Genomic DNA, 27496 nt, shown 5'->3' with positions numbered 1-27496 from the left:
GAATCCTGGAAATTATAGATCCACGAATCTGACACCAATGATGGGCAGACTATTGGAGAGGATCTTAGGGACAGATTTATGAGCATTTAGAGTATTAGGGATAATCAGTATGGCTTTGTGAGATGCAGGTGAACTTCAGCTTAACTGAGTATTTCAAGGAGGCAAAAAAAGAAATGTTTGAATTTATATGGCGGTAGATGTGGTGTATATGGATTTTGATAGTGTTTGAAAAGGTTCCACATGGTAAACTTATTCAGAAAGTCATGAGGCATGGGAGCCATGAAAATTTGGCTTCAAAGATTCAGAATTGGGTTTCCCTCAGAAGTCAGAGGGTAAATAAGAGAAATAATGAACTATTTACATAGTAATAAATCTTCAGGAGAAGATGGTTTCCCATTTGTATTTTATAAAGAATTTAAGGATTTATTAATTCCTATATTTACATGTATTGGATTAAGCTTCACAAACTTCTACTCTTCCAGAATCATTTTCGTTGGCATTAATTACTGTGATTCATCATATAGACCTATTTCATTATTAGATGTTGATTATAAAATAGTAGCAAAAGTTTTGGCAAATAGAATGAGTAGTTTGTTACCTAAATTAATTAATATGGATTAGACAGGGTTTGTTTAAAAAAAATCTTCAGGAAATGTAGCTAGATTGCTTAGCATAACTCATTTAGCAGTTGCAGTGGTTTTAGATGCAGAAAAGATGTTTGATAGATTAGAGTGGGATTTCTTGTTTAAGGTATTATAAAAGTTTGGATTAAAATTTTAAAATTGGGTTAAAGCATGAAATAATAGTCCTAAAGCTAACGTAGTAACAAATAGACAGGTATCTAAGCCATTTAAGTAGACAAGGATGTCCTTTGTCACCAGCTTTATTTAACTATGGAACTACTTGCACAAATGATTCACTCAGATTTACAAATTAAGGGCTTTAGGGTAGATCAAGAGAAACACAAAATCAATTTACTTGCAGATGATGTTTTAAAATATTTGACAGAACCTGAGTCATCTTTAAATAGATTGTATGCCCAATTGGAAAAATATGGGAAAGTTTCAGGTTATAAAATAAATTGGGATAAAAGTGAAATTATGTCTTTGACAGTAGGTGACTATACCCAGTGTCAGAGAGATATGCAGTTTAAATGGCCAAAGGAAGTTATTAAATATTTAGGAATACCTGCATATAAATATTTGAATAATTAATATAAATTAATTATTTATCTTTACTTAAAAAGATTGAGGAAGATTTTTAAAAATGGATAAATTTAACTTGTGGTGGCGTGACCATGCAACAGATGAACTGGCTCATGGAATTGTGGACAAGTCCATGTCAGATCTGACTGAGTGTGCTCTGGGTGCAGGGCAAGCCCATAACCTAGCAGCTGAGGTCGTAAATGTCCCAGGAGTTGCAAGCATCACCGGGTTCTGAGGGATTTAAACGTGTGCGAGAGTTCTATTAAAAACTCAGTTGGTCAACTCACTTTCACCTCTGTGTGGTTCTTTCACTCGCTGCGTGCCTAGTGCGACTACATTGGTGATCCTGATGCTTCAAACAGCATTTGGACCCAATGATGACCGACCCAAGCATGCAGAATACAGTTTCACTGAAACTGCCAGCTTTCTGGCCCTCACAAGCTAAAGCCCAATTCCAGATCAGGTAAATAGTCTCAGACGCCACCAAGTTATACTATGTGGTTGGTTCACTCGATCAGGAAACAACAGGCTGCACCATCGACTTTCTACACCAGCCACTGGTTGTGGACAGGTAAGAAGCAATCAAGGTGCTCCTGATCTAGTTTTTTAGCCACTCCTGCCGTGAGTGCACAGCACAGTTGCTTCACAAGGATGGCCTTGGTGACCGCGTGCTATCGGCCTTAATGAACAAGATGTTCTCACTAGCAGCTGCCATAAGCCATGTTTACTGTTCTAACATGTCTTTCTCAAGCAGATGCCAGAAGATATCTGCCTCCTCATCACTGACAACGAGTTCAGCGACCCATGCAAAGTAGAGGCCTGCACAGATATTCTGTGGCACATCAAACAACATGGTGAGGCCTTCATCGACCAAGTTGCTGCATTACGCCCCAAGGCCTGGGCCTTCTCCGCACCACCAACAAAGCTAGTGAAGCCTGCAGCAGGGAGCGACCCCAGTTCGGACTGTTGATATTTTTAACACAAAAGGTGGGATTCAGGAGCCCACTGTTGCCACCCACCCTGTACTTTTCTGGGAAACTCCAGGGATGGCTGGAGCTAACGGTTACAGTGGCTGGCCACCGTGATAGCCTCCTTTACTTATGGGACCGACCCTCCGGTTGAAAGTTTCTCATAGACACAGGGGCAGAGGTTAGCGTCTTTTCCCCCCTCTAGCCATGACACCCACACCGGGAAGTTAGAACTGGTGCTCACCACTGCCAACAAAAGCAGTATTCGCGCATTCGGTATGCGAACAATCCTACTACAGTTCAGTTCAAAGCGTTTCACCTGGTCGTTTATGCTGGTAGCAATCTTGCAGCCTTTATTGGGTGCAGATTTCCTCCAGGTGCACTGCCTCCCGTGGACCTCAAGGGACGGGGCTTAGTGACTGTCAAGAGCTTCCAGACCTTCTCACTCGGCAAAGCCAAGTTAACAGCCTCACACCTGGACTCTGTGACTTTGTCAGGCCATGAATTTGCCAGAGTACTAGCAGAGTTCCCGACCATAGATGCCCCTAAGCATGGTGTACAGCACCTCATTCCTAGTCATGGATCACCGCTATACGTCCAGGCATACATAATCTTGCCCGACAAACTCCACCTCACCAAGGAGGATTTCAGGAAAATGGAGGAGTTGGGAATCATCCAGCGCTCAGACAACCTGTGGGTCTCTCCTTTCCACGTGGTGCCCAAGGTGGCTGGAGGAATCAGACCATGCAGCAACTACAGAAGCCTCAATGATGCAACCGTGATTGACCGCTACTCAGTGCCCCATATTCAGGACTTTACGGCCAATTTGCATGGGAAACGCATCTTCTCCAAGGTCAACCTGGTCCATAAGTATCACCACATGTGATAAGTCCACCCAGTGATGTCCCCAAGATGACCCTCATCACCCAGTTTGGCCTACTCGAGTTCCTGCAGATGCCTTTTGTACTCAAAAACACAGCACAGATGTTCCAGCAGCTCATGGACTAAGTGGGGCATGGCTTGAATTTTGTATTCATCTACTTAGATGATATCCTGATCACCAGCTGCTCACACCAAGAACATTTGATGCACCTACGCCAACTCTGCCGCAGCCTGAGTGAATACGGCCTGGCCATCAACCCCGCGGTGTCATTTTGTGCTGTCGACCATTGATTTCCTTAGGCACCACATCGACCAGCATGGAGCAGTTCCCTTGGCAGAGAAAATCGAGGCCATAAGGCATTTTGCCAAGCCCAATATAGTCAAGGGTCAACAGAAGTTCGTGGGCATGATCAACTTTTACCACTGATTCCGACTGTCAGCAGCCTGAATCATGCAACCCTGTTCAGCCTGATCTCTGGCAAGGCTAAGGAAATCATCTGGGACACAGAGTCAGCAGTGGCTTTTGAGCAGGCCAAGGACGCACTTTTAAACGCCACCATCTTGGTACACCCGCAAGTGGATGTGCCCACAGCCCTCACAGTTGATGGTTCCAACTCAACAGTCGGCAGCATGCTGGAACAACTATTGAGGATCAGTGGAAACCAGTTGCATTTTTCAGCTGGCACCTGCAACCCCTGGAGCTGGAATACAGTGCCTTTGACAGGGAGCTGCTAGCCCTCTACATTGCCATTTGGTACTTTGGTATTTCTTGGAGGGGTGGGAGTTCACGGTCTTCACAGACCACAAACCTCTCACCTTCATATTTACCAAAGTACTGGATCCATGATCAGCATGGCAGCAATGCCACCTGTCGAACATCATGGAGGATAACACCATTGTCAAATTTATCTCTTGGAAAAACAAAATCGTGGCTGATGCACTGTCACCAGGGTTAGACTATTCAGTGCGTGCCAAGGCACAGCAGCGGGACAAAGAAATGCAGGCCTACTGCACCACATTCTTGGGCCTGTAACTTCAGGACATCCCATCAGCCCAACAGGCAGCAAGTTCCTCTGTGACATCTCCACTGACCAATCCTGGCCCATCATTCCAGCTGCTTAGAGGTGTCACATTTTTCGATGCACTACGTGGTTTGGACCACCCCATAGTCATCCATTCGGGCAACCATCCAACTGGTGGTGGATAGATTTCCTTTGCATGGCCTACGCAAGCAGGTTGGGCACTGGACTAGGACATGCATACACTGCCAGACCTCTAAAGTCCAAAGGCGTGTGAAGGCCCCCCTTCAACTGACATCGTCAGTCCACTGCCAGTGTCTTGAGGGACAAAGTACCTGTTCAACATAGTCGACAGGTTTACCAGATGGCCAGAAGCCATACTACTCGCTGACATGTCCACAGAATTTTGTGCCAGAGCCCTCATTGTAAGATTGCATTTTTCAGCCTGTCTGCCATCATCACCTCAGACAGGGGATCGCAGTTCAAATCCAACCTATGGTTGTCACTGGCACAGCTACATGGGACCCAGCTACAACACTCCACTGCCTACCATCCGCAGTCCAATTGCCTGGTAGAGTATTTCCACCAGCATCTGAAGTTGGCCCTGATGGCGTGCCTCTGAGGCCTGGATTGGGTGGACGAGCTCCCATGGTGCTTCTTGGCATCCACTCTGCTCCCAAAGAAGACTTAACCACATCTTCAGTAGAGTTTGTCTACAGTGCCCCCTAACAGTTCCAGGTGAGTTTGTGCCAGCAGCCCGTGGCATGGAGGAGACACCCCCGGTAGTGTTCACAAGACTCTGAGAGAAGATAGGAACACTAGCTCCTGTCCCAGCCTTTTGCCATGGCCTGACACCTCCTTTTGTCCCCAAGGACCTCTGGGACTAAAACTACGTCTTCGTCCGCAGGGCCTACACTGGACTCCACTCCAGCCGCCGTATGAGGGCCCATACAAGATGGTGGTTCCGTACAAGAACGGAATCATGTACATCCTCAACGTGAATGGCCACGAGGAGACCTTCACCATTGACCACCTCAAGCTGGCACACCTAGACCTGGAACATTCTGTGACTGCGCCACCCTTACACCATTGAGGTCAGCCACCCAAACGGACTAAAGAGGTGTTGGCCGTAGACTCCACCCCTTCTATTGCTGGTTCTGGGGGAAGGGGGGAGGGGTCATGTGGCAGCTCACCCACACAACCGACAAACTGACTCATGGAGTCATGGGCAAGTCCATGGCAGATCTGACTGTGAAAGCTTTGGGTGCAGGGCAAGCCCACAGCCTGGCGGCTAATGTCATAACGGTCCTGGGAGACACAAGAATTATCGGGTTTCAAGAGATTTAAGCACATGTGAGAGTTCTATTAAAGTCAATTGGTTCAACTCACTTTTGACTCTGTGTGGTTCTTTCGCTTGCTGTGTGCCTAGTGTGACTACAATCTACAACTTTAGTTGGAAGGGTGAATTGTATAAAGATGAATGTATTTCCAAGGATACCATATCTTTTTCAGATGTTGCCAATATTAATACCTCAAAAATGTTTTCAAGAATTAAATAAACAAATAAGGAAAATTATTTGGAAAGATAAAATGGCAAGAGTTTCTATAGAGAAGTTAGTTAATGTGGAAGTATGAATTAAGAGGATTACAGCTCTCTAATTGAAAGAGTTATTTCCGAGCGGCACAGATGAGATTCCTTGTTTCTTTATTTGAAAATGTAAAACCAGCATGGGTTAACATAGAATGGAATAAAATTGGAGAAATCAGAAGAATTTATATATAAGTGGGAATCGAAATTGTTGGTTGCTGATAAAGACACACCACTATTAAAGCATTTACTCAACATTATGAATAAAATAAATCAATATATTGGTGGAGGATTTTTATCATCTAAAATGCCATTAATTAAACCTCTTTATGTCTTTTCAAGAGAAAACCAGTTCTTAAATACATGGTATCGTAAAGGAATTGTTAAAGTGGAAGATTGCTATGAGAGAGGACAATTAATATTGTTTGAACAATTGAGGAATAAATATGATATACCATGTACTACTCTTGTATGTAATTTTCAATTAGGGCATATTTGAGAGATAAATTAGGGCCAGCCATGCTTTTGCCTAATTGTGCTATGGTAAAATTTATTATTAGGAGTGGGAATGTCAAAAGAATTATTTATTTGATGTATTTGCTATTGCAAGTAGGAACTCCTAAATTAGGATTGTATAGATCTAGGAAGAGATGCAAAACAGATAAGAATATTATAATAGATCAACAAATTTGGAAATGTTATGTAGAGATTCTATGACTAATACTATTAATGTAAGGTACAAATTAGTTCAGTACAATTTTTTTACATCAGTTACATCTCACAACATAGAGTAGAATAAATTGAAATCAGATTTATCAGATCAATGTTTTAGATGTGGTGAAGCTGTAGGATCTTTCATACATTCAACATGGTCTTGTCCAAATGTGAGTCTCTTTTGGGTGTCCATAAATAATTTTTTACAAGAAGTTACAGGATTTCTTTTCCCATTAAATCCTGATCTGTTTTTATTAGCAAATATTGAAGGTACAACTCCTAAATTGAAATTATCAATTGAAATTTGTTAAATTAGCATTAGCAGTTGTGAGAAAATATATTGCAATCATTTGAAAATCAGCTACATCTGTAACATTACCAAGGTGGCATGCTGAAATTCCAAGTTGTATTCCTTTTGGAAAAGAATACTTATAATCTCAGAAATAAATATTCTATGTTTTTACAGATTTGGTGCCCGTATACTCAGGTAATGGAATTAAATTTATAGTGATATCCTTTTTACCCCTCTGGTCTTCCAGAATCCTCCTCTATATGTTTGTGTTAGAACTGATGAGTTGTGCTGCATGACATCTCTCTCTGCAATCCAAGATTCTTTGTTACTCTTTCTTTTCCTATCTTTTTATATATATTTTTTTATTTTTCTGTTTAGATATTTTCTCTTTTTTTGGGGTGTGTGGGAGGTTGGGTGGAGGGAGGGGCTTTGAGATAGGTTGAAAATCATCATGTATATAATCAATTTGGTTTTTTTATATCTGTATTATAATAATTGTAGTTACTGCATGTATTGAGTGTTCAATAAAATTTTCAAAAAATGAGAAGGCAAAGGGTGGTAATTAATTAATCTTATGCTGCCTGGAGGTCAGTAACGAGTGGTTCTCTGCAGCAATCTGTTCTAACATCCCTGCTCTTTGTATTTTTTAATATAAATGACAGATGAAGAATGGGATGGGTAGATTAGTAAGTCTGCAGATGACACGAAGGTTGAAGGAGTAATGGATAGTTTAGAAGGTTGTCGTGGGTAACAACAAGGCACAGAAAGGATTCAGAGTTGGGCAGAGAAGTAACAGATGGAATTCAGTCTGGAGAAGTGTGAACTTTTGGCAGAGTATATGATTTATAGCAGGATTATTGGTCTTGTGGATGAACAGAGGGACCTTGGAGTCCAAGTTCATAAATTCTGCCAGGATGCTACTCAAGTTGATGAGATGGTGAAGAAGGCTTATGGTGTGCTGGCCTTCTTTAGTCAGGGGATTGAGCTCAAGAGCTGAGAGGTAATATTGCAGCTCCATAAAACTCTAGTTTGGCCACACTTACTGTTTTAATTCTGGTTGCCTCATTTTCAGAATGATGTGAAGCTTTAGAGAGGGTGAAGAGGAGATTTGCAAAATGCTATCTGGATTGAAGAACATATCCTTTAAGGAAAGGTTAACTGAGCTAGAGTTTTTCTCTCTGGAATGATGGAGGATCAGAGGAGACTTTATTAAGATTATGAAAGTCATAGATATGGTGGACAACCATCACATTTGACCCAGGGCAGCAATGGCCAATACCAGAGGAGATCTGTATAAGGTGAGTGGAAGATAGTTTAGGAACGATGACAAACATGAAATCTGGGTGCCTTTTTGTGTGATCAGCATATGGATGTAAGAAAAGAGGGTTATGAATTGTGAGGGAGGGAAGGTTTTGATTCATGTCAATTATATAGGTAAGTACAACATTCTGGGCCAAAGGGCCCATATTGTCCTGTTTTGTTCTATGTGATTAGCACAGTGAACTTTATTCTAACAATGCTTACAAAAAGCAGAAAGCAAGCATGGTAATTTGGCTCGTAAGTAAATTATACTGAACAATTAAGTTTTTACTTCTTGAAAACTTTTTGGTGTATTTTATGGATTTTGGGTTGCTGATCACCAAAATCACCTTAAAATGATCCTATCATGTTCTATACGTATTGTTGTGATTTCCTGACATGATTAGTCTACTTGTATATTGCCCACAGAGCAAGCTGCTTTGGTCAGTCCAAGCATGCCTGGGCAAGTATTCAGTGCAGGTGCTCTGCTAATGTTGTCTTTAGCTTTGGCATACTTAGTGAGGATAGATACAGACAGGCTATAAATGCAGCTCACATATATACTGTATATTTTGGCATATAAGTAGACCCCCCCCCTTTCAGCCTCAAAATAATTTTATGGTATATCCAGCATATGTTGACCCCAATTTTATGGCCATCTGAGGTGCCCCGTTGATTGGCATATGAGTCGACCCCCAAAATTCACGATGACTGAGATGGGCCGTTGACCGGCGTATTGATTGACCCCCGTAGATCACGTAGATTAATCTGCTGGATGTTGGCTGGAGGTGATTGCTATCATGGAGGGTCAATCGACACAATGCAGCACGTGATGAAAATATGAAGTGAGCTTTAAGTTGAAAGTGATAGAAGTGGCCAAGAAAACCAACAACTGAGCTGCTGCAAGAAAATTTGTTGTGCATGTGAAGTTGGTAAGTGTTTGGAGGAAGAAAGAAGAGACTTTAAGAAAAATACCAAAAAGGCAATATTCTTTGAGAAAAGGAATCACTCATTGGCCAGAGTTGGAACATCACATTGCAGAATGGGTGCATGACAGAGGCAAGATTGCTACATAGTCACCTGAAATAAAATAAGAACATTTGGACTGCAGTGGGCCAAGTCGCTCCCAGACATTAGTGATGATTCTGAAGCTATAGTAGGCTGATGCAATCATTACATGAACAGGAAAAATCTGGTATTATGCCAAAAAAACAAAAATTACACAGAAACTAGTAAAAGATCTTACTCATAAAGTTGTAAGTTTTCACCAGTTTTATTAATTGAAACCGGCAGAAACACCAGTTTGCATTGGCAAATATTGGAAACATGGACAAAACCCCCATGAATTTCGACATGATAGGCAATAGAATAGCGGAATGGAAAGTGCAAACCAGTGCAGGCCACGAAAGGACCAGGTTTACCATGGTGTTATTGTGCATGGCCAACGGGACAAAGTTAAGGACATGGTAATCTTAAAATGCAAAACTAAACTGAAAATTAAATTCCCTGCAGGTTCTTTTGTACATTTCATGAAAAAGGATGGATGGATGAAAATGGTGTAAAACTATGGATAGACAATGTGTGAAACAAGCGGTCAGGAGGTTTATGCAAAGAATGGAGTTTGCTGGTCTGGGATATGGTTTGTAGCCACTTAACTGAGAACACTAAATTAGATTAGCACTATGTGGTGATACAAATATGTGTCTATGTGACTGTCAATGTGTAGTTGGCCCGTCCCCCACTGGTAACTCACTCCGTGGTAACTCCTCCCCTTGTGATCCTGGAATAAAGCTCAACCCCCCTCTCCTTGTCCTCAGTTGGGCACTTGGAATCGGGCCAGCTACAAGTTTAAAGTATAATAAAACTCTATGGCTTTGGAGAGGCTGTTACCCCAGGTGGTTTGATGTCTGCTTGAACAAGCCATTCAAAGACCATATGCATGAGGAATAGAATACATGGATGTTGAGTGCATAAAAATCATTTACAAAGCGCAGGGCAATGGATGCTGCATCAGTTGATATGCTATGTTACTTCGTGCTCAAGACATAGGACAAAGTTAAAGTAGAGACAGTGATAAAATCATTTAAAAAGTGTGGTATCTCTTGTCCAATTGATGGCACAGAAGATTATTTATTATGGGATACTGATGATGAAGCAGAAACTGCCTCATCAGATACAGACTGGGACCTGTATGATGACTGTCTAAACAGTGAGAGTATGGATGTGGTTTCTGTCATCTTTGCCTCAGACAATGATATCGAGAGTGATTTTGAAGGGTTCTAAATGTGTTGTTATTTTCAAACAATGATAGTAATTTTGAAGGTGCTAATTGTATTGTTTTCAATAAAAATCTCAATGAAAATCTGTCACAATTGGGATTTTTTGGGGGTTTTTTCCAAGGGTCGACATAACCTTGATCAGTGCGGATTGGATTTTGAGCTGAATTTAAGGTCACAAAAGCATATCTGGCATATAATTCGACCCCCATATTTTGAGAGATTTTTTGGATTTCACGCGTCGACTTATACACCGAAATATATGGTAGATGCTGTGTATTACATTGATAGAGGTCAAATACTTGTTGATGCACATATTCTTCAGGCAATAGCATAGTGAGTGTACTTAGCAATAGCATTTATTGTCTTCAGGAAGATTCAATACAGCAGAAATGTTTCATTAATGTTGCAACAGCTGTGACACATTCTGTTACATTTGTGACGAGTATACACTTAATACTAAATTCAATAAAGGTTCTTTTGATGTTTTTCCAACTTCCTACATGATATAGCAAATCTAAAATTATCTTCCTGTTCAGCTTGAAGTTGTCTATCATAATTCCCAATTTTTTTCAGGAAGCAAAGCTTTTGGAAAAAAAAAATGGTTGTCCTGTGTAGCCTTTGTCTTGAAGTGTCATTTGATGCAGTTTTTTGATTAAATAAGCATGATAGATTTTTGTACCCTTAAAGTTCCCACATTTTGATAGGTGTGGGTTGTGTTTCTGTCAATTTAATATTTATGAAATTGTTGCACATGGCATGCATATTCTAAGTTTGGTTCCTATATATATATATATATATATAAATATAAAACAAGTTAACCCAGATTTATTTTTAATATGGGTTGTCAAGATGATTGCATTGTACTCTGCATAACACAGGAAGTGTATTCTGCAGCCAAAATAAACATCCTTAGACTGTTATGGTCTAAATGTTTGAATATATGTGAAAATGTTTATTGTTGCAGCAGAACTTCCTCAGTGGAAATATTCTTTAATAATGGGATCAAGTGAAGGGAGGAAACCTCAGCAATTTTCAACATTCATGTGACTTGATGTTTTTGCAAAGTTTCCATCTTCTGAAACAAAATTGCAATACTTGAAGATGATTTCATTCCATCACACCTGCATAATCAATGTAATGCAAGGAATAAGTTATATTTTTAATGATTTGAGGTTTGGTTTTCATGGCTTTTGTTATCAGGAACTTTAAAAAAAAATCTTTATACTGTACATGTGGGATCACAATAATGCCCTTAAGAATAAATCCATTTTGATTACATTTCTGTACTAACATTATACAAATAAGTAGCCATGCAAACAGATGTTCACTTAAGTTCTGAAAATGTTTGTAGCAATATTCACAGTTAGTATGGGATAAGTATGTCTCACTCTTAGCTGTAACATCAACAGTCATCTCCAAATACTGTTTCGATGGTTTCATTTAGCTCCTTCTTTATTTACTTGGGAATGAATCTTTTATTGTTGTCTGAAGAGTTGGAGCATTGGAATATGATGTGGGCTTTGACACAGTGTAAAGGAGCTTTGCTTTCACCATGTATGATCTCTGAGCCTGTGAGGTGCCTTAAGGGTGATAAAACACTCCAAGCTAACTGAGATATATACAGGTATTTGGAGATATCCAAAAATGCTCAAATACATTGCTACCTGATTTTGCTAGTCTCTGGACCAACAAGGTGATGACAAAGATAATTAATAATCTGTGTTGGTCATTCACTTATTACCAACAATTATGTTAGTACAGAAATATTATCAAAATGGATTTATGATAAATCTCCTTGGTGTATTACCACATGTACAGTATAAGGACTACTTTGTCCTTAAGTGGGAAATGATAGCATGATCAATTTTTAGCCGAAGTTTGGAACTGTTTACCTTGTTGCACTGCCAATATATCAGAACAATAAAAGCACTTTGGTGCTTTAAAAATTGAGATGGTGTGACAGCAATAAACATTATAGTTGTGAGAAACCTTAAAAAAAGCAATTGACTGGAAATGGTTCATTCATTCTTTGGGAAATGATTGAAGCACAACTGACTGCAGACGCTGGATCATGGAGCAAATAACAAATGGCTTGAGGAACTTAACATGTTGAGCAGCATTGGTAGGGAAAAAAGGAATTTTTGACATATCTGGTCAAATCTCTGCATCAACTGAGAATATAAAAGGAATATAGCCAGTTTTAAAGGAGAGGGGGTAGGGTGAGATAAGTTTCAATAGGTGATAGGTAGGATAAAGAATTTTGGCCAGAAAAGAAGTCAAAAGATGGAGGGTGGAGTTGGGAAGTTGGGGGATGATAGGTGAAAGCAGACAAGGCGGAACAAAAGAGGATGGAACCAGGTGGGGTGAGATAAGAGGCTGGAGAGTGATAAGCAGAGACACATAAATCAGCAAGCACTGGAATCTATTGAATAAAGAATGTGATAAATGGGAACCATTAAGGGAGACATGAAAAGCAGATGGGCAAGTGAATACCAAGTTGGTGCATGAAACCTGGAAGGGGATTAAAATGGGTGATGGGATGCTGGACGGGAGTATGGGAAAGAGAACAAAAAGGGAAGGATTGGAGATGGATCAGAAATGAGGGGAGTGAGAGAGAGAGTGAACACAGAATGTGAGGATTATATTTTCTACTGATCATATGTAGCTGAATATGAAATTTTATTCTTCTAATTTGCATTGAGCCTCATTCTGGCAGCAAAGAAGTTTAAGGATGGATGACAGGTTAGTGAAGAAATAGGAAGAGAAGTTGAAAGGGCACATGGAAGTAAAACACAAAAGTCTGCAGATACCATGGTTAAAGTAAAAGCACAATGCTGGAGAAACTAAGGTGGTCAAACGGTAAACTTTATGTAGCAACAATACATGAAGTTTTGGGCTTGAGCCCTTCATCAAAGCATACAACTGGGAGCTCAGGATGGCTATGTGACTGAATCTGCAATCCAGACACATGGTCCCCTTGATAAAGATCAGGCCACATTGGGAACATCAAGAATAGTTGGTGAAGATAGAGGATCTGTGCATGAATCTTTGCCTTGACTGGAAGGGCTGTTCACTTCCCTGCATGATGATGTGCCTAAGATGGCAGTGCCTGTGCTGAGAAGTGTACCACACAGGTTACGAACTCCAGAGGAGTAGTTCCCCAAGAAGGAGCAGCATGGGAAGCAACCCTACAAGATGGTGAACATGGCAACGGACCAACAAGGGGCTCAGAGGCTGAAGGAACCACACAGGCTGCAGGCAGTGGCAACTTACAGTCAAAGGATTTACAGACGCTGCAAGTTGCTGACGACTTGCAGTCAAAGGACCCACACAGGCTGCTGGAGACTGGCTCTTGAGAACCAGGTATTGGAACCAGGATTTGAGCGGGTGCCAAGGTTATGAATGGCTCCCAAATGGCCTTGGGTGCAGAGGTTTCCTGATCGTATCGGAAGTTTGGATCTGTAGCTTATGTTGCCGATGGTTCGAACTGGAGTCCATGCAGCTGCAGAAGCTGCAGGTACACTGGAGGCGAATCGACGGACTCCCAGTGTCTCCGAAGGTACTCTCTTTTGCTCATGGTGACTCTGTTTTCATTATGGCAGACAAAAGTTGAAGTACTGTATTTTACATTTTAAATGTATTGCTACATGACTTGAAAAGAAACCTTTGAATGACAAAGGAGAAGATGTAGGGTCTTTCCATCTCTCAATGAATGTATTCAAGAAGATGTAAATTGAACCAGACCATAGAACAGATTTTAATCAACTAATTGGCATGAAACATGAAAATAACATACAAATTGCTTAAAAGTGAATTCTGTGAATAATAAAATGTAAATGCTGATGTATTGATATGAATAGCTAAATGCTCATCCTTCTGAGCATTTCTGACATACAAGTACAGGCAAAATTACAAAGGTCTCAGGCTCCACAGAGATTTTGAGTGTGATGTTCAAGAAGTGAACTGAATATACTAGCACAACTCCAACCCAATCCTGAAGATCTTCAGCATGAATAACTGTGTAAAGCAGAAATCAGGGCTTTTATATTTTTCTGTATAAAAGGCAGAGCAAACTAATTTTACTGATAAACTGAGGTCAAGGCTATTGTAATAACATACCAAAAGGCAATAACTGTTGAGTACCCAGACTTGAACAAAGTTTGGCAAAGGAAATTGCATAAACTAGCATAATTTTTACATATTAATGTCCTGTGTTATTGTAAAATATCCTACAAATGAGATATATACAATATATGAAATTTCTGCAGGTTTTTGGTGTGCCAATACAAAATTGCTTGCAAACAAACTATCTGACAATAAAAATCCAATTTTATATATCGTATTGTAATTTTCTCTCGCTATCTCTCGCAAACTATAAAGAATGTACCCAAAGTGTTTATTTATTAAAGTATTTCCTCATTCACAGGATTGTAAGGGCAATATCCACAAAATAGTGAGATTAAGAATAAAACCTTTTGTCTTGTAAAGTTCAAAGGGATGCAAGAAACTGCTGGAAAACAGACTTGGTGAAAAACTAGAGTTAAGAAGAATTGAGAGGAACATCTGACAACAATAGAAGAATGTGTAATCTAAATATGAAAATTGGCAGTTAGGGACAAAATATGACTGATTCCAGGAAGTGATTATAAATAAAAATATGATGAGAAATAAGAAAGAATACGAAGGACAAGCATGACTGAAAAGATAACAGCACTGACGTAGGTTATAATACAATGTGAGGGATTGCTATATTGGAAAAGAAGATATGAATGGCATTTCTGTAAATGTATAAAATGTGAACAGGATTGTTGAGGCATTTTGGGAGTTCTGGAGTCATAGCTTAAGGGCATGTGATAATATATAGTAAAAGACATTGACTGAACTTTTGTTTTCTACTTACCAAATGAGACATCTGTTGTAAGATCTCAAAATATGAACTGTACCATGCTCAAAGGTGTGAACTGCAGAATATGGAGAAAATTAAAAGGAGTAAGAAGAGATTCATGTCTACAATAATATGATGGTAGATTCCAGTCAACACTTTATAACCAATGTTAAACTGACATGTTATTGTTACCAGATTTATTTGTCCTGCGTCTGTGCCCGAACATTTTTAATTTTCAAGTGCATATGTGCAGTTCCTGACTCTTGAGAATATGAAGGCAATACATTCATATTTTTAGATTTTTCCACCTTTCTTTTAGTACCTGAAGCAAAAAGTTATCAGTTCTTTTATATTTATTTATCTTCAGTCTCTTTTTTTTGTTTCCTTTCTGCACAATGATCAAAGTGGGTAAAATACCAGACAAATGTTGTTAGTTAATGTAGTTTATCATTTTCCTTCACTGAAAATGGTTTAAAGGTGACAATTTTGTTATAATCTCATTTTATCTTGGCTAATTTTTTCTACATTCTCTTCATAAAAGATTATTCAGTTGGTTTGTCTGATTTGCAAGAGTGCATGCATGATTTACAAGTGGGAATAAGCTATTTAGCCCCTCAAACTGATTCCACCAATCAATAAAGTCATAACAGATGTGATTGTAATTTTATTTTTATAATTGTAATTGCACTTTGTATAACCAGCAATAATCTTTCAAAGTCTTGCATTTCAATGACCTCTTGATGTCTGCCTTTCCAAAGTTGTTTTTTCAAAGCTTTTCACCATCCTTTCAGGAAGAGTTGCAATCTCACAACCCTCTGATTTAATAGTGAGTAATTATTTTAAAACAGTTGCCTATAGTTCTAGAACCTTCTAAACAAGGAAACATCCTGAAAGCAGGAGAGTGGAGGGTGATGGGCACCAGGCAGGAAATTGTATCTCAGGCACAGTGGAGGTTCACTAGGATGTGTCAGGTATGAGGAGAAACTTGATTTGTTCAGTGGTGGTGAGGCTTTGGCAAGGTGGCCTTCGGTGGGTCAGGGGTGGTGAGGCTTTGGCGAGGTGGCCTTCGGCGGGTCGGCGGTGGTGAAGCTTCGGCATGGTGGCCTTCAGTGGATCGGTGGAGAGGCTTTGGCGAGTTGATGTGAGGCCCAGCAGGGGCAGCAGCATGGAGCTGGACTCAGCAAGGCGAGGTCCATTGGGAGCAGCGAATGGAAGTTCAATTTTTGATATTTTAGCAACCATAATATTTAAATTAATCCTTTAATTAAATTAGAAGTAGGTAATGGAGTCAGCTAGGGCAGTGGATTGCTCTGATTGTAGGATGTGTGAAATCTTGGACAGCATAATTGTCCCTCATGACTACACCTGCAAAAAGCTGCAGCTCCTGACAAACCAAGTTAGTGAATTGGAGCTGGATGAACTCTGGATCATTTGAGAGGCAGAGAAGATGATAGAGAGGAGTTTCAGGGAGACAGTTACCCCCAAAAGACAAGAGGCAGGTAGCTGGGTGACCGTCAGGAGAGGGAAGGGGAATAGACTGAGAAAGCAGAGCATCCCTGTGGGTGTTCCCATCAACAATAAGAATACCATTTTGGATACTGTTGGTGGGGACGACCAATCATGGAAAAGATGTAGTGGTCACATCTTTGGCTCTGAGACTGGATCCTCAACTCAGAAAGGAAGGAGAAAAAAGAGGAGAGCAGTAGTGATAGATGATTCAATAGTTTGGGAGGGCAGATAAAAGGTTCTGTGGGAGAAATTGAGAATCCCAGATGGTCTGTTGCCTCCCTGGTGCCAGGATCTGCGATATCTTGGACCGAGTTCTCAGTATTCTCAGGAGGAAGGGTGAGTAGCCAGATGTCGTGGTCCATGTAGGGACCAATGATGTGGGTAGGAAGGGTGAGGAGGACCTGCAAAGAGAGTTCAGGGAGATAGGTGCAAAGTTGAAGGACAGGACCTCCAGGGTTGTGATCTCAGGGGTGCTAGGGAGGCTAGAAATGGGAAGTTAATGCTGCTAAATATATGGCTGAAAAGATGGTGCAGGTGGGAGAGCTTCATGTTTTTGCACAACTGGGGTCTTTTCCAGGGAAGGTGGATCTTGCTCAGATGGGATAGTTTACACCTAGACTGTAGGGGGACTAACATCCTTGTGAGTAGGTTTGCTAGTGCTGCTCTGGGGGGGGGGGGGGGGGTGTAAACTAGAGTGTTAGAGCAGGTAGTGAGGAGGGGAGGATAAAGGTCACGTGAGGACTGTATGTATGGACAGAAATCAAAGGTTTGTACATGATAGAAATGTCCTCAGGTGTATTTGTTTTAATGCAAGGAGTATTGTTGAAAAGGCAGATGAGTTTAGGGCATGGATTAGCACATGGGATTACAACATTATTGCTATTAGTGAGACTTGGTTGCAGGAGTGGAATATTCTAGGGTTCCATTGTTTCAGACGTGATTGAGAGGGGAGGGTTGAAAAGGGGAGGAGTAGTATTGCTAGTCAGGGAAATATCACAGCTGTGCAGCCCAGAGGGCTTGTTTACAGAGGCCATATGGGTGAAGCTGAGGAACAGGAAAGGTGTGACCAAACTGACAGTATTGTATTATAGATTGCTCAATAGTCTGAGAAAATTAGAGGAGCAAATCTTTAGAGAGTTAGCAGATTGATGTAAGAAACAGAAAGTTGTAGGAGATTTTAACTTTCCACATTAACTGAGACTCCCATATTGTAAAAGGGCTGGATGGCTTGGTGTTTGTCAAATGTGTTCAGAAATGTTTTATAAATCAATATATAGAGGTATCAATGAGAGAGGATGCAATTTTTGATTTCCTTCTCAGGAACCAGATAGGTCAGGTGACAGATTTAGGGGATTAACCATAATGTCATTAGTTTCAAGTTAATTCGGGATAAGGATCGATCTGGTCCTTGAGTTGAGATTCTAAATTGAAGAAAGACCAATTTTGAGGAAATGAGGAAGGATCAAGGAAGAGTGGATTGGGATGTGGTTTTCTAGCAAGGATGTGTTCAGTAAGTTGAAGGCCTTCAAAGGCAACATTTTGAGAGTGGACAGTTTACATGTGCCTGTCAAGATTAAAGGCAAAGTTACCAGGTATAAGGAACATTGGCTTTCAAGGAATATTAGCAATCTGGTAAAGGTGAGAGAGGTGTACAGCAGGTATAGGCAACAAAAAGCAAATGAGATACTAGAAGAGTATAGAAAATGTAAGAAAATACTTAAGAAGGAAAATCAGGAAGGTAAAAATAAGACATTAGGTTGCTTTGGTAGTTAATGTGATGGAGAATCTGAAGGGTTTCTACAAATATGTTAAGAGTAAAAGGATAGTAATGGACAAAATTAGTCCCCAAGAAGATCAGAGTGGCCATCCAGGTGTGGAGTCTAATGAGATGGGGAAGAGCTTAAACAGATTTTTTTGCATCAGTGTTTACTCAGGAAACTGGCATAGTGTTTAAGGAAGGAAGGAAAACAAGTAGTAATTGATAGAACATATAGACCTTAAAGAGAAGGAGGTGCTTGCTGCCTTACAGTGAATAAAATAGACAAATCCCCTGGGCCTGATATGATATTCCCTCAGACCTTGAGGGAGACTAGTGTAGAAATTGCAGGGGCCCTGGCAGAAATATTTAAAATGTCCTTAGCCATGGGTGAGGTACCAGAGGATTGGAGAGTAGATTATATTGTTCCGTTGTTTTAAAAAAGCATCAAAAGTAAACCAGGAAATTACAGGCTGGTGAGCCTGACGTCATTATTAGGTAAATTATTGGAGGGTGTTCTGAGAGATTGGATGTACAAGTATTTCTAGGAGGTTACCAAGAAAGTAGATGAAGGAAAGGCTGTGGATGTTGTCTGCATTGACTTTAGTAAGGCCTTTTACAAGGTCCCATATGGGAGGTTAGTTCAGAAGGTTCAGACACTAGGTATCCATGGAGAGGTTGTAAACTGGATTTGAAATTGGCTGAATGAGAGAAACAGAGAATGGTAGTGGATGGTTGCTTCTCAGACTGGAGACCTGTGACTAGTGGTGTGCCTCAGGGATCAGTGCTGGGACCATTGTTGTTTGTTGTCTATATCAATGATCTGAATGATAATGTGGTAAATTGGATCAGCAATTTTGCTGATGACACTAAGATTGAAGGAATTATGGACAGCAGGTTTTCAAAGATTGCAGCGGGATCTGGACCAACTGGAAAAATTAGTTAGAAAATGTCAGATAGAATTTAATGCAAACACGTGTGAGGTGTTGCATTTTGGAAGGACAAACAAAGGTAGAATATATATAGTAAATGGTGGGTCCCTAAGGAGTGCGGAGGAACAAAGGTATCTGAGAATACAGATACATAATTCCTAGAAAGTGGTGTCACAGGGCTGTAAAGAAAACTTTTGGCATCTTGGCCTTTATAAATCAAAGCATTGAGAACAGTAGTTGGTATGTTCTGGTGAGGTTGTATAAGACATTGGTGAGGCCAAATTTGGAGTATTATGTCCAGTCTGGTTGCCATATTACAGGAAGAATATCAGTTAGATTGAAGGAGTGCAGAGGAGGTTTACTAGGATGTTGTTGGGCCTTCAGGAGTTGAGTGCAGGGAAAGATTAAACAGGTTGGGACTCTATTCCTTGGCATGAAGAAGAATGAGGGGAGATTTGATACAGGTTTACAAAATTATAAGGGCTATGGACAGAGTAAATGCAAGTAGGCTCTTTCCACTTAGATTAGGAGAGATAAATATGAGAGGACATGGCTTTAGGTTGAAAGAGGAAAGGCTTAGGAGCAACATTAGAGTAAACTTCTTCACTCAGAGAGTGGTGGGAGTAAGGAACGAGCTGCCATCTGACATGGTTACTGCAGACTCACTCTTAAGATACATGGATGGGAGAGGTCGAATGGATGCAGGTCAGTGAGACTAGTGAAATGATGTTTTGGTACAGACTAAAAGGGCCGAATGGTATGTTTTCGGTGCTGTAGTGTTCTATGGTTCAAAGGAAACATCCTCCAATGAATGGCTCCTTCTGAGTTACTCTAGCACTTTAGTGTTTTTACAACATCCTCTCCAACTTAATAAGATTTCTTGTTTTTTTTACATTTCACTCAAATCCCTTCTCATTGTTCAGAACTCCAATCAAGCCTGCCCAACTTTTTCTCATAAGACAACCAATCTGCTCCAAAAAATCTAGTAGAATTTCTATGAACTTTCCAAGCCATTAGCATCCTTCCTTAAATAAGGAGACCATGCAGTCCACAATACTCCAGATGTAGTCCTATATTACCAAAGCATTAGCTTGTCATCTGCTCTGTCTTTGGTAGGGGTCTGGCCAAAATAATTCTTAAGTCAGAATGCTTTGCCTGAAAATGTAGATGAACAGAAATTTGAAGATCCAAGCAAAATGTACCATACAGCTCCTATCTGCATGGTGAAAAAAATATTTGGAGAATCAAATGATTTGCCATTTACTTTTTCAGTTATTTGACTTGATTTTTGAATTCTGTACTTTCCCAGTTCTCGTCAAATGTTGCCATTTGATCTTTTGCCATTTGCCTAACATTTAAGCAGTGGACTGTCATTTCGTCACGTAACCTTTTCTTGTGTCTTGACACTTGAGATATTCATTTAATTGGCCTCTTAATTTCTTTCAAAGGAGATACAAATTAAAGATCTTATTTCTTGTTGTTTTACAGAATCATCAGTGTTTCCCTTTATCCCTTTATTCCATGGTTAAAATTCAAATCTGTCAGAAATAGGTCATGCATTAAGCTTATGAAGAATATAATTGTGTTATGCTTTGTCAAAATCCATTTGGGGGTGAATATTCTCCAGGCTCAGAACCACTAATTAATGAAAATGCTGAAAATATAAGGATTAATTTTGTGAAAATTAATAATTGAGGCATTCCAGATGATTTGTTCAATTGAAGTTGCAGTTTTAATGTTTAGTCAGAGAATTGCTTGAATAAGATTGTTAAGACCTGGATTCATTCAAAAGAATCCAGTAAGCCATGACAAATAACTTCAAGTACTATTGTTTTAATATTCAAATGTGCAAATGAAAGATGTATTTTTTTGTTATATTTTGGCTTCCCACTTATCTGGCAAGAGAATATTTTGTCTTAAAAACAAAAATCATGTGCTTTTTTTAGAATCTAGAAAAATAAACAATTTTACCAATCTTGTCTGAACATATAAATGGTGCCATCCTAACTGATGTAATAATCCACTGAACAAATCAATCTGACTTGATTATCATTCAGTTATTTTCTTTTTCAATATTTTTATTTACATTGAAATTTTACATCCAAAAATACAGAGTCCATACGTATATGTTAAAAGTAAAAAAGATACATTACACTTAAATCATATCATTTCATCAAAGGTACTCCACATTTTAATTAAACAGATTATATTGTATTGATATTTTATTATAAAAAAAGAAAATCTAAATTTAGCCATTGAGCATGAATAGGCATCCCTCTATCTGAGCACACTGCCCTCCTAGCCATAAGAGAAATAAAAGCTAATACATGCAGCTCAAATGCTGTTATGTCACTCTCTCCAACAATACCAAATAAAGCAGTTAAGCGATTAGATTTAAAATTAACTTTAAAAAGTGCAGAGAAAGTTTGAAATACTTCTTCCAATATTTCTCAAAACTCTGACATGCCCAGACATATGAATTAATGAAAAATGTCCATTGTTGCATTTATCACAATGAGGAGGTACACCTGCGTAAAAATGAAGTAGTCTGACTTTGGACATGTGAGCTCTATGGACAACTTTAAATTGTAGGAGAGAGTGGCAGGCACATAAAGAAGAGGTATTAACCAATTTGAAAATTACAATCCAAGGTTCTTCAGAAATTAAAAGATGTAGGTCCTGTTCCAAGGTGTTTTTAATTTTATCTGAGGGAGCCTCTCATCCCCAACTACATACAAATGTTAGATATTGAACGATTATAGAAAGGTTTTAAATTAAAAATTACATCAATTAAATTCTTCTCATTTCTCTTGGGGATGTATGTAATTGAGATTGTAAAAAAATCTCTTATCTGTAGATAACAACAAAAAGTATTTGGTACACCAGATTTAACTGAAAGTTGTTCAAAAGAAGGGAGACTTCCCTCAACAAATAAATCTTTAAAACATTTAATGCCCAATCTATACCATTCTTTAAAAGTTGCATCAATCATGAAGGTTTAAAGAAATAATTAGAAAAAATAGGACGAGGAAAAGAAAATCTCATTAAACCAAAATGTTTTCTAAGATGTATCCATATTCTCAAAATATGTTTAACCACTGGATTATTAGCTAATTTATTTAAAGATATAGGAAGTGAGGATCCAAGAAGAGAGATGAAGAAAATTTTGTAACAGAATTAGATTCCAAAGAGACCCACATTGGACAGTCTTCAAAGTTGCTATATAGTATGACCAAAACGTAAGATTTCAGTTATTTTAAAGTTATAAAGTATAAAATAAGCATCTGTACAATTGTACTTTTAATCAGCTATTTAAAATATGGCAACGTTACTATAATTTTTAAAAAATTGTGCAACATCCACATACATACCAGAATGCAACGTGTCTTAACTCCATTCTATAGCTAACATTTATTGTATTTTTCATATTATCATGACATATTTGTGCCCAATTTTTATCATTTATATCTATACCCAGGTCCCTTTCCCACCTTTGTTTAGATTTATGAAAATCTTTCTTCCATACTCCCCTCAAAAGTAATAAACACATAACTGATATGAACTTTTTTGTATTTGGATTTGATATTATTATTTCTATTTCATCATCTTCTAACAGTAAATAAGATATAGTTAATCTTCCTCATAGATAAGCCTTTAATTGATAATATCCAAATATTGTATTATTTTGTATTTCCATAGATGGCTTCAAAACAGTCTCTAATAAATTTTATTCCTTTCTTTTAACCAATTAATAAAATTTTCTGTTATTCAATGTAAATGGGATCAATGTATTTTGCACCAGTGGCATCCTCACTAATCTATGCCCCTTAACTTCCATCAACATATGCCCATATGCCATATTTTAACCAAATGTCTTAATATTGGTGTGCCTGTTTCTCCAGTTAATAATACCTAATTCTATTTATATAGAAATTTTTCAGATTGTTTTTCACCTATCTTATTCATTTCTATATTAACCTGAGCTACTTTTTCTCCTTCCTCAAAAAAACAGAAAGAAATCGTAATTGGGCTGCTTTATAATAATAGTCAAAATTTGTAAGCTCCCAACCTCCCAACTAAAATCTTCAAGTTAATTTGTCCATAGAAATCCTTGGTATCTTGCACTTCTACAAAAATTTCCTTATAATTTTATTTAGATCCTTAAAAAACTTTTTAGGAATTTCAATGGGTAAATATTGCCCCCGTGGAAAAATATTCATTTTAATACAATTTACTCAGCCAATTAATGTAATTGGTAAATCAATCCATTTTTAAAAATCCTCTTCAATTTTTTTAAACAATGGCCCATAATTAATTTTAAAAAGCTTCCTCAACTGATTATCAATTCTAATCCACAAATATTTTAATCCACATTCAGGCCATTTAAATTTATATTTTGTCTGTATTGGATATAGTCACCAAAAGTCAATGGCATGATTTCACTGTTATCCCAATTAACTTTATATCCAGAAACTGCTCCGTATTGTTCTAATTGCATATATAATTTACCTAGTGAATTTTCCGGGTCTGTCAAATAAATAATTACATCATCTGCAAATAACCTAATTTTATGTTCGTTAGCCCTAATTTTAATACCCTTAATATCTAAGTCTGTATTAATTAATTCAGCTAACAGTTCAATTACTAATACAAAAACGACAGGCGATAATGAGGATCCAAGAAGAGAAATGAGAGAAAATTTTGTTAAAGAATTTGAATCCAAAGAGACCCACATTGGACAATTTTCACAGTTAATATCATATAACCAGAGCATAATGTTTCAGTTGGGCTTGATGTTGAATAATTACTTGTTAAAATTTGATGAAACTTCTGATTTAGAAGGTATTATTTGCCTCCGGTTCAATAAAATTAAAATTTTATTTAAGAAGAAAAGAATGAACACAGGTCAAACATTAGTCCTTTTCACACTGCGGTCAAGCAGTGACCCTACTTGGACCTGGGTGAAATTCCCGGGAAGGCAGGACCCTCTGGGCCTTTCTCACTGTGGTCCATATTCCCTGGAATTTGCCCTCCCAGGAATTTAGGGTGGGTTCTGCCCCCCAGCGATGATGCATTACGCATGAAGCTACTCCAACCAGAGTTCTCAGGTTCTCGGAATTGGACCTTTATGTCGTTCCCTATTGTTCATTCAAACCGATATGTGAACTGGATACGGGGTGTTTATTTCAACATCACATTAACATGTGTCTTTAAAGCATTTCTTTACCCAGTTCTCCAAATGGTGATGAATGAGATTCATATTTGGAGATATGGTCCAAATGTTTGATTTGACACCGACACCAACCCCTCTCCCCCTATCCTCGTCCCTGATCGTCCATCACCCATGTCCCCGGGCATTGGTTATCCCCGCCCCAGCCATCCATCATGCTCCCTCCCCCATGCCACTTTGGGGCCACTTTGGCACGTCGTGATGGTGGCACAATGCAGGATCAATGGCTGACATTGTTACCCATAATTGCTCACACAGCTGGAATCGCTCTGGGAAATGCACGAGAGGATTCCTGGGAAGATTTCCCGGGAATCCCCATTTTAATGACAGTGTGAAAAGGCCTGTTGATTAACTTGATGCACATGTACAGTGAGGCAAATTGAATATATCTTCTTTTCTCTAACTCTGGTTTTGACCATTCAACTGCCTCCTCACCAATCCCTACACAATGTGAATTTGGAGCCAAGACACTTTAATTTCCAGTTGGAAAGCAGCTGGTCTGGTGGATCAACTCACTGCTCATTGATCATGCATTGCCAGCAATTTCCTGTGGCATATAAGGCAATCGAACAACTGAAAAGTGGCAAAGCAGCAGGTATGGATGGAATCCCCCCAGAAGTCTGGAAGGCTGGCGGCAAAACTCTGCATGCCAAACTGCATGAGTTTTTCAAGCTTTGTTGGGACCAAGGTAAACTGCCTCAGGATCTTCGTGATGCCACCATCATCACCCTGTACAAAAACAAAGGCGAGAAATCAGACTGCTCAAACTACAGGGGAATCACGTTGCTCTCCATTGCAGGCAAAATCTTCGCTAGGATTCTACTAAATAGAATAATACCTAGTGTCGCTGAGAATATTCTCCCAGAATCACAGTGCGGCTTTCGCGCTAACAGAGGAACCACTGACATGGTCTTTGCCCTCAGACAGCTCCAAGAAAAGTGTAGAGAACAAAACAAAGGACTCTACATCACCTTTGTTGACCTCACCAAAGCCTTCGACACCGTGAGCAGGAAAGGGCTTTGGCAAATACTAGAGCGCATCGGATGTCCCCCAAAGTTCCTCAACATGATTATCCAACTGCACGAAAACCAACAAGGTCGGGTCAGATACAGCAATGAGCTCTCTGAACCCTTCTCCATTAACAATGGCGTGAAGCAAGGCTGTGTTCTCGCACCAACCCTCTTTTCAATCTTCTTCAGCATGATGCTGAACCAAGCCATGAAAGACCCCAACAATGAAGACGCTGTTTACATCCGGTACCGCACGGATGGCAGTCTCTTCAATCTGAGGCGCCTGCAAGCTCACACCAAGACACAAGAGAAACTTGTCCGTGAACTACTCTTTGCAGATGATGCCGCTTTAGTTGCCCATTCAGAGCCAGCTCTTCAGCGCTTGACGTCCTGCTTTGCGGAAACTGCCAAAATGTTTGGCCTGGAAGTCAGCCTGAAGAAAACTGAGGTCCTCCATCAGCCAGCTCCCCACCATGACTACCAGCCCCCCCACATCTCCATCGGGCACACAAAACTCAAAACGGTCAACCAGTTTACCTATCTCGGCTGCACCATTTCATCAGATGCAAGGATCGACAATGAGATAGACAACAGACTCGCCAAGGCAAATAGCGCCTTTGGAAGACTACACAAAAGAGTCTGGAAAAACAACCAACTGAAAAACCTCACAAAGATAAGCGTATACAGAGCCGTTGTCATACCCACACTCCTGTTCGGCTCCGAATCATGGGTCCTCTACCGGCACCACCTACGGCTCCTAGAACGCTTCCACCAGCGTTGTCTCCGCTCCATCCTCAACATCCATTGGAGCGCTCACACCCCTAACGTCGAGGTACTCGAGATGGCAGAGGTCGACAGCATCGAGTCCACGCTGCTGAAGATCCAGCTGCGCTGGATGGGTCACGTCTCCAGAATGGAGGACCATCGCCTTCCCAAGATCGTATTATATGGCGAGCTCTCCACTGGCCACCGTGACAGAGGTGCACCAAAGAAAAGGTACAAGGACTGCCTAAAGAAATCTCTTGGTGCCTGCCACATTGACCACCGCCAGTGGGCTGATAACGCCTCAAACCGTGCATCTTGGCGCCTCACAGTTTGGCGGGCAGCAGCCTCCTTTGAAGAAGACCGCAGAGCCCACCTCACTGACAAAAGGCAAAGGAGGAAAAACCCAACACCCAACCCCAACCAACCAATTTTCCCTTGCAACCGCTGCAATCGTGTCTGCCTGTCCCGCATCGGACTGGTCAGCCACAAACGAGCCTGCAGCTGACGTGGACTTTTTACCCCCTCCATAAATCTTCGTCCGCGAAGCCAAGCCAAAGAAAGAAAAAGAAAGAAGAAAAGAAAGATAAGCAAAGACTCCCCCAGACATCATGTGAACAAACCATGCAGATTTCACTGCAAATTCTCAGTGCATGAGGAGGCCTCATTCTGAGTGAAACATTCAAGAGGAACAGAAACTTCTGCACAGTGGTGTTTTCTTTATGATTTTTTATATTTATCCACTGAAAATGCAGATTATCTAATTACTAGCACATCAGAAACCTGCAAATCCATTGCTCATGAATTTGCATTAATTCTAATATGCAAGACTTCAGACATTAGTGGCACACAGTTAGATAAATAATTCAATAAATGCTTGAGTGTAAAAAAAGAAAGTACAAAAAAATTGAAGTTGCTGTTCCTTTCACAATACAAAACAACCAGATTATCTGTTCCACTGTATGGCTACAAACAACAAATGGAGCTAAGGTCTTGAATGGATTTTACTGGGTCACTGGACATAGTCATGATGTGCTTACTTATCTGACCTTGAGAAGTTCAATGATGTAAATTGAAAAAGAAGAAAATAAAGACCAGACAATAATAACATTTTCCTCATCTATTTTTAAAAATGTGATTGCATGTAAATTCAGCTCCAGATTTCA

At 39.7% G+C, this 27496-nt stretch overlaps 1 protein-coding gene and 1 long non-coding RNA gene across 12 annotated transcripts in view; one reads left to right on the top strand and one right to left on the bottom strand.

Moving 5' to 3' along the window:
- cobl (cordon-bleu WH2 repeat protein) overlaps positions 1 to 27496 on the top strand; it is a 389570-nt gene that overhangs the window by 233687 nt on the left and 128387 nt on the right. The window contains exon 8 of one of the 2 annotated variants that reach the window (XM_069912158.1): positions 6843 to 6863. The exons of the other annotated variant lie outside the window; for it this stretch is intronic. Coding sequence (XP_069768259.1) covers positions 6843 to 6863 — 21 coding nt within the window. The remainder of the gene's footprint in view (positions 1 to 6842; positions 6864 to 27496) is intronic. 2 annotated transcript variants of the gene reach the window in all.
- The window catches only part of LOC138750117 (uncharacterized), a 95015-nt gene that overhangs the window by 59280 nt on the left and 8239 nt on the right, over positions 1 to 27496 (bottom strand). For 8 of the 10 annotated variants that reach the window (XR_011349094.1, XR_011349083.1, XR_011349086.1 and 5 more), the window contains exon 2: positions 15147 to 15207. This is a non-coding gene — a long non-coding RNA (uncharacterized lncRNA). Of the gene's footprint in view, positions 1 to 13997; positions 14299 to 15146; positions 15208 to 27496 lie in introns of those variants that run through there. The other 2 variants (XR_011349093.1, XR_011349078.1) reach the window with 2 other exon arrangements.

Source organism: Narcine bancroftii, chromosome 1 (assembly GCF_036971445.1).
Source record: "Narcine bancroftii isolate sNarBan1 chromosome 1, sNarBan1.hap1, whole genome shotgun sequence".
In the NCBI taxonomy this organism is placed as follows: domain Eukaryota; kingdom Metazoa; phylum Chordata; class Chondrichthyes; order Torpediniformes; family Narcinidae; genus Narcine; species Narcine bancroftii.
This window is presented reverse-complemented; position numbering and strand designations above follow the sequence as displayed.